This window comes from Anoplopoma fimbria, chromosome 13 (genome assembly GCF_027596085.1).
Source record: "Anoplopoma fimbria isolate UVic2021 breed Golden Eagle Sablefish chromosome 13, Afim_UVic_2022, whole genome shotgun sequence".
In the NCBI taxonomy this organism is placed as follows: domain Eukaryota; kingdom Metazoa; phylum Chordata; class Actinopteri; order Perciformes; family Anoplopomatidae; genus Anoplopoma; species Anoplopoma fimbria.
The window spans coordinates 22,015,604-22,026,839 of record NC_072461.1 but is presented as its reverse complement, the minus strand read 5'-3'; the positions used below and the strand labels follow the sequence as shown (position 1 = coordinate 22,026,839).

The following is an 11,236-nucleotide window of genomic DNA, read 5'->3' as shown; positions in this document are numbered from 1 at the left end:
CATCTAGTGGTCAGAAATAAGAATTGGTTTTTATTCTACATAATCCGTGCAGAGAGCAGCAAAAAAAAAGTGCTTTGAAGAAAATTCTTCAATGACCGGTGCTACTCTTAATTATGGGTTTTAGTCAGTTGACGTACAACATCATCTGTAACTGAAGCAATTGCATCTTCTAAACTTCTCATTTATCCTCCCTTCACAGCCCTTCATTAGGCCCGACACCAAATTCTGGCCGAGCATCTCCAGGATCGACGACATCTACGGTGACCAGCACCTCGTGTGCACCTGCCCGCCCATGGAGGCCTACGAGTCTCCGTACGAGGAGAAGAGAGCCTCCTCATAGATGCTTTCTGTGGTCCAGTCCCAATGTCCAGCCTGTGCTCTAAAATCTCACAGACTTTACCTGTTTGCTCAGTGAAAGTGTGAGAGCAGGATACACCATCCAGAACACTTGGCCTCTTTTATTATTATTATTATTATAGGATGTTTGATCAAATTTGGTAAAATAACAAATCAGTAATGTCAGAATCTCAATGGGGGGGAAAAAAAACAGAACTCTTTTCCACTTATTTTCCAGCTCTGATGATTTCAGACTTACCCTTGACATCCATTTTCACATTGGTGCCCTAAGAATTGTGGTTAATTCCCTCAAGCAGAGCCAGAAGTGTATTAAGTTGGGTTACAAAAACTCTACAAGAGTCGGGGGAGGTGGACATTGGGACGGGGCTTTGTCTCTGATCTCACCTATTTTAAAGGGGTCACTGTTTTTTCCCCCAACTCGAACTGTTCCAATGGACCAAAGGTGCAAGTTTTGCTTTTCAAGGTCGTGAAAAATGTGCACCCTTTTACACTTAGGCCGCTACGTAAAACACCCTTGAAATACTGTATTTTAAGTTAAGTACATTTTTCAATTTCTAGACTCCCATCATAAAAAAAATGCCCTTGGTGCCTCAATTCTGTTGTGTAAAATAGCTGCCTTGACATTCCCTTTATTTTAAATGCTCTGACAAAACATAGAGGTTGTTAATTGTAGTCTTTTGTTAATATTCATTTGTTGTATAAAAAAATGTTTTAATGTGTATTGTTGACCAAGTAGATGAGGGTAGTCCAACCTTTTAATTAATTATTTTCTAATCCAAACTGTTTTGTCTTAAAAAAAAAAAATCTGTATTAAACATTTTTGTCTTTAAGTGTGTACATGTTTATGTGAATACAGATAAGATACACTAAAGAGAAACTGCAGGACAGGTTTAAATTCTTTTTTCTTTCAACACTCCCACCTAGTGGTGACTGAAGTGGATCAAGAGGTAGAAAAGCACTGAAGCATTACTCTTCATTATGTCTTATCTCAAATTTATTGGACCTTTTATATTAAAAAAAAAAAAAAATTCCTCCACTAGATATTTCCTGTTTAATGTCTTCAGCCAAAATTTAGTTGAAACTAATATTTTAGAAATTATGGAAAATTGTCAATTGTTTGACATTTTGTATTTTGTATGAATACTATGACATTTTTTGACTTTTTAAGGACAAACTATACTATGACTTTTTTTCAACATACTATACGATGACTTTTTTTTTTAAACTTTTCTACATTCTATACTATGACCTATTTAAACATACCATGTCTTTTTATCATTCTTTTTGACATACTATACTATGTATTCCTAATGACTACTTTCAACATACTATACTATGACTTTTTTATAACATTTTACAACATACTATATTATGACTTTTTTGACATACTATAAACTATGACTATTTTAAATACTTTTTTATCACTTTTTTCTACATTCTATACTATGACCTATTTAAACATACTATGTCTCTATCATTCTTTTTGACATACTACACTATGTATTCCTAATGACTACTTTCAACATACTCTACGATTACTTTTTTAACCTTTTTTCAATATACTATACTATGCCCTTTTTCGACATACTATACTATGACTATCACTTTTTTTCGACATACTTTACTATGATTTTAGCACTCTGACATATACTATGTATTCGTAATGACTATTTTCAACATACTATTCTATGACTTTTTTCAACATGCTATTCTACGACTTTTTAATAACATTTTTGGACATACTATACTATGACTTTTATCCCTTTTTTCAACATACTATACCATGAATTGTAACGACATACTATACTAGGACTTTTTTATAACATTTTACAACATACTATATTGTGACTTTTTTGACATGCTATAAACTATGACTATTTTAAAGATTTCTTTAATCATTTTCTTCGACATACAATACTATGACTTTTTATCACTCTTTTTGACATATACTATGCATTCTTAATGACTATTTTCAACATACTATACTATGACTTTTTTGACATACTATAAACTGACTATTTTAAATACTATTTTTACAAACTATACCATTTCACGTTTTTCGACCTATGACTTTTTTATCCCTATTTTAGACAAACTATACTATGACTTTTTTATAACATTTTTCAACATACTATAAACTATGACTATTTAAAAACTTTTAACATACTGTACTATGACTTTTTTCAACATACTATACCATGAATTGTAATGACATACTATGACTTTTTATAACATTTTACAACATACTGTATTATTACTTTTTTGACATACTATAAACTATGACTATTTTAAAGACTTTATCACTTTTTTCGACATACTATACTATGACTTTTTTTCAACATACCATACTATGACTTTTTTTATAACATACTATATTATGACTTTTTTGACATACTATAAACTGACTATTTAAAGACTATCACTTTTTTCTACATTCTATACTATGACCTATTTAAACATACTATGTCTTTTTATCATTCTTTTTGACATACTATACTATGTATTCCTAATGACTACTTTCAACATACTCTACGATTACTTTTTTAACCTTTTTTCTATATACTATACTATGCCCTTTTTCAACATACTATACTATGACTTTTTTATAACATTTTACAACATACTATGACTATTTTAAATACTTTATCACTTTTTTCTACATTCTATACTATGACCTATTTAAACATACTATGTCTCTTTATCATTCTTTTTGACATACACTATGTATTCCTAATGACTACTTTCAACATACTCTACGATTACTTTTTTAACCTTTTTTCTATATACTATACTATGCCCTTTTTCGACATACTTTATTATGACTTTTTAGCACTCTTTTTGACATATACTATGTATTCGTAATGACTATTTTCAACATACTATTCTATGACTTTTTTCAACATGCTATTCTACGACTTTTTAATAACATTTTTGGACATACTATACTATGACTTTTTTATCCCTTTTTTCAACATACTATACCATGAATTGTAACGACATACTATACTAGGACTTTTTTATAACATTTTACAACATACTATATTGTGACTTTTTTGACATGCTATAAACTATGACTATTTTAAAGATTTTTTTAATCATTTTCTTCGACATACAATACTATGACTTTTTAATCACTCTTTTTGACATATACTATGCATTCTTAATGACTATTTTCAACATACTATGACTTTTTTTCAACATACTACAAACTATGACTATTTTAAAGACTTTTTATCACTTTTTTCGACATACTATACAATAAAAAGAGCAAAACTTTTGCACTCCAGTAGGACGACAGAGTATACCTTAAGTAGACAATATAGAACAAAAACTCCCGCACACTGGCTTCTTCACTTGCATATAAATGTATTTTAGTCACGACGTTTCGGTGCATAGACCTTCAAAATAACCTGATCTATGCAGGTCTATGCACCGAAACGTCGTGACTAAAATACATTTATATGCAAGTGAAGAAGCCAGTGTGCGGGAGTTTTTGTTCTATATTGACATACTATACTATGACTTTTTTCAACATACTATAGAAATACTATATACTATACTATCCTATGTTCTGGATGCATCCTGCAGCATGCTGTTAGCAAAGATAATACTAACATCCTGAACATCGGAAAAGGTTAAAAGGCAGAGAAGACAAATTATGTAGATGAACATTGAAGACATGTGAGCCATGTGTTTAAAACCATCAGTGCAGTGATTTATTACTTAAAATGCTGCATTTTTAAACAAGCAAGAACAGGTGATGTTAACAAAATCCCATATATTGAGACAAAGCTTCAAATCTTAAAAAGATCAAGTCACTCAAAACATCAAAGAAGTACAGAAGTAAGTTGAAGCAATGTATTATACTTGGATAGAATCTGTTAAAACTATTTCCTAAATGAAATGGCTTTAAAAAGTTTGTTTTTCAAGTAGGATAATGCTACATCGAACTGTGCGTATGAGAACTAGTATTACAGTACTCAAGGAAGAACAAAAGTTAGCTGGTCTTTCAAGTTATCTTTTAAAAATCATTAAGAAATTCCACCTTTTACACTGTTTAAAATTTACCAAATCTTTATATGCTTTTAAGACTTCATCTAAAGTGTCTATTCCATAGTAAGAAATTATTTCTTTGGACAAGATATATGTACATTAAAGTCATAAAACCTACACCATGACCTGTGTTAAAATACACCCTTTAAGAGCAGAGTCAGAGTCAAACACACCAGTAACATGGAAAGCCAACACTTGAGTTACCACCCCAGAGTTATTTACAGCTGGAGTTTCATTGGCTCCCCACTCTGGCAAGTTACAGGATCTGTCTGTTGATATTCTACAGGTTTTTTATTGCCAACAAATATATATCAAGTGTTAACTGATATATCTCATTTTTTCTGTGCCATAACACTTCATGGTTATCCAAAAACGAGTCCAAGCTGCTGTACTGGGTTCATTTAAAATGTATATTCTATCCAATAAACACTGTTCTGCTGCTGTAAAGACTCACAAGCACATCAGATCAGTTTCTGAAATAGTCCCCAGCAAACGGACTACTTCTCCTTTTTGCTTTACAGTAATAGCCTGAGTACTTGGGTGTGACAGTATTGAGAGTAAGCAGTTCAGCTTCATTATTTAAGAGTACGCCTCTGGGGTTTGGTTGCCCATCAGTATGTTTGTTCCGACACTGAGGCTCTCAAGGGCAAAAAGGTACACTTGGATCCTGGCAGAATGTCAACAGCTTGTAACTGCAACTTGAATTGTTATGATAATGATTTTTTTTGTACGAAGAACTATAATTGCCAGCTTTAGAAACTTACAGGATCTATTTCTGTTTGAGCTTGAAGTGTCTTTCTGAAAAACATATTCTTTAATATACCTTTCAAAGTATTGTGGTTGTAATGGCTGAGATGAGCGTGCAGAAACTACAGGCTCACTTTTCTCTGAGGTAACACACAACAGTAAAACAGACCCATTTTAAACCTAACACAAACTATGATTATAAAAAAATCTGTTTACAGAATTTGACAGCAAATGAGTTGAGCAAGAGGCATTTGAAAAATGTCCCCAGAAAAAAAGAAAATGTATTTTTAAAATCATTCCACACCAGAGTGTTTCTTTGGTTAACACCTTTTTACTACCTTCTGGAGATATAAATACAGAATTAAAAAAATACTCAAAAGGTAAAAGAAACCCGTCTGCATCCTTTGAGGGACAGCGGGATTTGTCATCCTCTCAAAATCTCTCATTGGCTTCAGATAAGGAAATATTGCACTTATTTCTTAGAAAATAATGTCGCTGGTTTTATGGCTGTATTCAGGATTTATGATGGAATATATATATGAAGGGAAGGGACAAGGCTAATGATTTGTTGATTGACAGCAACTGATGGGTTAATGAACGAAACCTCCCTCACAAGTCAAACCAGGTTAAACCACCCACCATTTGGCATGTGATCAAACACTGAACACTTTTCTGGCACACCAGGTTTATAATCCTGTTAAAATCCTAATACAAAAGTCTCACTTGACTTTTCCTGCTTCCGAGTCGTCCTGGCTAATCGCTTGATGAACTTTAGATTCCACTGTTTTTCTCCTCTGAATTAGGCGGTCGACCAGGGCGACAAACACTGCTGAAGAAATTAGGCAGACACCCGAGAGGTAGAAGGCAGCGCTGTAGTCGTTTCTTTGGTCCACCAGCCAGCCTGCACAAGAAACACAAAGGAACATGAACGGGAAGATCACAGTGTGACAGAGATTATAAATAAATAAATAAATAAATAAACAGTCTATATATACTATGAGGTTTCTAGGAAATACTTTACTATGACTATTTTTTTAATTTTTTATTTTATTATTGTTATTATTATTATTATTATGAATAGTACATTATAAAAGTTTGGCATATTTTATGACATACTGGTCTATGTAATTTTTAAATGACATTTCTTATAACATACTGTGCCATTAATATATTTTTACTATTTCAAGGGTCGTACAAAATGAGGGCCACACTTTAAAAAACTATGATCTAAAGCCACGTTACAGCTCCATGAGGCTCAAGTTACGTACAGTGTTGTTTTGAGCTAAATACTAACGGCAGCATTCTGCTAGCAGGATTATACTAACATGCTGAGGTTTAGCAGATATATCTGCCATGTTTACCACGTTAGTCATTACTTTTGCAGGTATTTCATCACGAAACGAACTGTTAAAATGATTAATAACCATCCTGACATGACAGCCCATCCCATAGTTCTTGAGAAATTCCTGTCAACCCATTATAGTTTTACACCGCAAGCATGGCTGAAAAACATGCAGATGTCAAACTAAAACGAGTCAAGGGTCAAGACACAGCCAATGAAGATTAAGGTCTGTTTTTCTTCATTGCTTGGAGCTACAAAAACTGACCAACTAAGCACTGTGGCAGGTCTGTCTTGCCTCACAGCGTTTACTCATTCATCATTCACCAATGGCTGCATGTTCTGTCCGCCACATTGTTTTTTCCTACTTTACAATCTCAATCTGCTCACCTGCAGCAGGTGGACCGATGAAGCCACCGATGCTCCTGAAGAGCATAAAGAGCCCCAGTCCGCTGTCGAATCCCTCCAGGGTTACAATGTCCACTATAGTAGTGACGTGAATGGCCACCACGCAGCCGAACAGGAAGCCGTAGAGCGAGGCAAAGACCAGGATGGCCCAGTAGTTGTGGCTGATGGGCAGCAGCAGGAGCACCACCCCGAGCAGAGTGACCACCATGGTGAGCAGCTGCAGGTTCCTCACCAGCCTCATGTTGGCCAACCACCCGCAGAGCATCCTCCCTGCCAGGTCTGCTAATGCCAGCGTAGAGAGGATGAAGGCCGGCCAGTAGTTGTCCATCCCCAAACTGTTGGCGAAGGGCACTAGGAAGAGTGGCGGGATGAAAAATCCTGCCGCCGCAAAGATGGCAAACAGGATGTAGAGGACCAGATCAGGTTTTCTCAACAGGGAGAACTGGAAGATAACCTTCCTCTTTGGATGGACCACAGTGGCATCATCTTCTAGATTTTCTTTGGAGTCCTGTATCGGGCTCTGGACCTCATCCAGGGGTCTCATGAGAGCCCCGCAGGCACACAGGTTGAGCTGGAGGCCTCCAATGATGAGCAAGGCACCCTGCCAGCCGTACATCTCGATCAGCCAGTGGAAGAAGGGGCTGAACAAGACGGCGAAGACGCACTCCCCGCAGCTGGCGATGGCGTAGGCGATGGGACGCCATCGGTCAAAGTAGTGGCTCACCATGCTGGTGGCAGGGACCCATGTGAAGCAAATTCCTGTTCCTGGAAGCAGAAGATGGAAACCTTTAATCATCTTATTTTTTTTTTTTGAAGATTGGGGTCATCTGATAATGTATTAACCAAAGTGGTCACCTTCAAACAACCCACCCATTTGGCACAAAATGAGCATAAAACACCAAGAAAAATCTGATTTCTGTGAATGAATTATTAAAACAAACAAGATCAACTAGGGCTACCACTAACCTTTATTAAACATTTTTTTATAAATTAATTATTTTCTCAATTAATCCCTTAATTAGTTTTTGTCTTGAAACTGTAAGAAAATAGTAAATAAAAAAAATAAAACAATATCCCAGAAATCAAGATTGAATCATAAAATTGCTTATCGTGTCCATCTAACAGTCCAAATTTCCAAAACTTTTAGCAGGGAATTAAAAGTATTTATGTTTGAAAAATCACTAAATCATAAAACTTTTAATCAATTCTAAATATGATTGCAGAGTAATTTTCTGATGCATTAGACGAGTTGTAATAGAACATAATGGTCTCTTATCTTTTTATGAAATATTTTTTTTTGAAATATATATATATATATATATAATATAATAAATAAATATAAATAAATATATATATATATATATATATATATATATATATATATAAATATATTTTGAATCAAAACCTTCATTTTCTGGCTTCTAATTCTTTATTAAACTTTCTACTGTACGAGGACCAAGAAAGTATCGTTTTCTGTGTGTTGGCTGATGAAAGACAAAAACTGCCTCTGAAATCTGATTGAGAGATCTACTCTCCCTGAGCATGACCGCCCTCAAGCTCCCTGTGCTGGCCTATCAGCAGGAAAAGAGAAAAACTACTCCAACTGAAAATGACAATTAAAGAATGCATGCATGCATGCGCATATTGCATACATTGTTAAGATATCAATTACTAAAAATGAGAAGGCTGTTGGCTTAAACAACTTCAAAGGAAGACTTTTAATAAGTGTTACTGTTATTTAGAAAAAACAAAAAGGTAAATTAAAAGTCAGAGAACAAACAATCTAAAGTTGATTAACAGAGCAATATCTTTCTTTCCAGCCCCATTAATCAGCTTGTGACCCCTCAGATGTATCTTGAATCATGTCCCAGAGGTTGCGCCCCACTGCAGTTAGGGGTTAAACACCATAATCAAATTAGTTTGTAGATTTAATTTGGGGTTCCTTCGGATTTAAACTAACCAAACAAAGAAAGTGAAAAGAATAGCCATGCTTCCTGGGGGGTCACAGTATGACCGGAGTGTGCTACCTTGCAGGACGCCCATGGTAAGGTAGAGCCAGGGCAGACTGAGGTCCAGGGACGCCAGCAACATGCCAGAGGCAGAAAGCAGACCCCCGACTATGATGACCACTCTCTGAGACAACTTTAAGGTCAACGCACTGGCCACTGGAGCTGAGGAGGGGGAAAATAAAAATGAAAAATACCATAAGAAAACAATCTTGAGTTTAAAAAAACCCCACTAATAAACTCAAGCAAGAAACCCATGTCTTTACCTCCTAGGTGAAACATGGCGATGGTAGTGGCCGTGACCCATGAGGTGGTGCTGGTCAGGACTCCAAAGTGACTCTGGATGTCCAGGAAGAAGAGGCCGAAGTTCTTGAGGACGGCTGTGGTGAGGCCCATGATGACAAAGGCCGACATGACCACCACCCAACCGTACCCCCCGTCAGGAGGCCCCCTGGACCTCATCTTCACCTCCGCTCTGCAGGCTGTTCTCCAGCCTGAGGATTAAGCTGAAAAAGGCAAGCAGCGCTCTTGGAAATGACGCACATGGATGAACTTTAACAGGGATTTAATGTCTAGCATGTTTATGATATTTGAATTACCAGTGGTGGTAAAAGTATAATATTATGAGTACAAGTCCTGTATTTAAATCCAAAAGAAGTAGCATCAGTCAAATTAAAAGTAAAGGAACTGGTCCCATATATGATATTAGTAGATTGTTTTATTTAAACCATCTGCTGAAATGTGACACAATTTTTTTTTTTATTTCAGAAGAGTCTAGTGTTTTTGCTCCTTCATTCATGTAAAAATAAAATAAAAAAAATACTACTACAAACACCTGTCATCCTCAAAACCAAAGCAAAAGTAAATATTCAGAATCAGAATCAGAATAGTTTGCACAAAATAAAGCTCATATTTCTCTCCGTTTCGATCCGACCCCAGGTGTCTCCAACACAAGTGCTGATGCTTCAAACATATTGTCCACAGCACCACAGGGTGAAGTTGCCATGCTGGTTTTAAAATCGCAGTGCGTTCTAACACAAAGCTTTAAGGAAATAACATTAAAAAATTTTTTTTTTTTAAAAATGTGTGAGATATTCATTTTACCTTTTGTTCACGTTCACCAAACACGATTCACGCACCGGCTCGGACTCGATCCCACAGCTGCGTGCGCCCTGAAAGGTCCTCGCTCTGATGAAGCTCCAGCACATCCGCAGCGTACGCAACATCCGGGGTTTTTAAATAAAATATCAATGAATGTCACTCACAACAGTAAATAAATGTATATGAATGACTGGGTATGTGGCTCAATGAAGGTTCACACGAGGTAGAGCGAGCCAATTAAAATAAATAAATAGATAAAAGTCAAAATTCCTTTTGTTGATTGGGATGTGCTTTTTCATTCCAGGATTATATATATATATATATATATATATATATATATATATATATATATATATATATATATGGATTATTTTTGACCACTTGAATTTGCAAAGCAGTGAAAGGCAATTTCCACTAGGGAACACAGAATAACAAAATATGTAGTGGGTCAAAATGTAGACTTTCAAAAGAGTTTAAAAGTCAAAACAAGTCATAAAATAACTTATTTTTCCTTGAATGTGACTTACAACATTTGGACAAATGCTTTATGTTTTTCAGAGTAAAAAAAAACCCCTTTTGTTTTAGAAAGAAACTTTTTTTTCTTTCCACTTTCCCTAGGTGAAAAACAGTCCCCCAGAGTACAAAGGTGCATACTTTGCAATGGAATTTAGTGGAGTAGGAGTTTTAAGTAACCCAGTATTGCATTTAGTATACTATATATATATATATATATATATTGCTACATTTACTGTATTTTTAGATGTTGGACTACTAAACTGTCTGCAAACCAAACAGCTCATCAAGGACATTTCAGTTGTATTTTAAAAGTGACATTTGGTGGATGCCCCTCTATGTGGCCCCTTAAGGCCACGGTCTCCATTACTGCAGTTACATAATGAGGATCAGTTAGTTCGCATTGCATTTAACTGCCTGCATGGTTCAAATGTTTTCCCCTGCACTATAGTGCTATATGGACTACAACTAAAGATACTTAAGTTGCCATAGGGTTTTTTTGTGTGTTTACTCCCTTTTCTGGATAGCATTCTTTACACTGACATGCTTAAAGTGTGTGTGAGTCGAAATTGGAGCTGTCTAGTTCAACTCACGTCATCTTTATGACCAACTTCCTTTCTTAAAAGATACATCCATGATTTTCTTTTCTTTTCGTGTCTCAAATAGAAAAAAAGCAACAGTCTGATATGCTTCAGACTTTAATGTGTATTGA

General features: G+C 35.4%; 1 protein-coding gene across 1 annotated transcript; it reads right to left on the bottom strand.

Annotated features, from left to right (window-relative positions):
* Window positions 1-4,050: 4,050 nt before the first annotated feature.
* On the bottom strand, window positions 4,051-10,133 carry zgc:114041 (uncharacterized protein LOC574425 homolog). The gene is made up of 5 exons (XM_054611153.1): window positions 10,015-10,133; window positions 9,177-9,416; window positions 8,932-9,075; window positions 6,887-7,669; window positions 4,051-6,058 (listed from the first exon to the last, which is right to left on the bottom strand). The coding sequence occupies exons 2-5, from the start codon at window positions 9,370-9,372 to the stop codon at window positions 5,877-5,879; spliced, it is 1,305 nt and encodes a 434-aa protein (XP_054467128.1). The 5' UTR covers window positions 9,373-9,416; window positions 10,015-10,133; the 3' UTR covers window positions 4,051-5,876.
* Between the last annotated feature and the right edge of the window lie 1,103 nt (window positions 10,134-11,236).

Coding starts and splice junctions, on each gene's coding strand:
- zgc:114041 (XM_054611153.1), bottom strand. CDS start 9,372: ATGAGGTCCAGGGGGCCTCCTGACGGGGGGTACGGTTGGGTGGTGGTC. Junction 7,670..8,931: donor TACCATGGGCGTCCTGCAAG/GTAGCACACTCC, acceptor TTCTGCTTCCAG/GAACAGGAATTTGCTTCACA. Junction 6,059..6,886: donor CATCGGTCCACCTGCTGCAG/GTGAGCAGATTG, acceptor TTTCTTGTGCAG/GCTGGCTGGTGGACCAAAGA.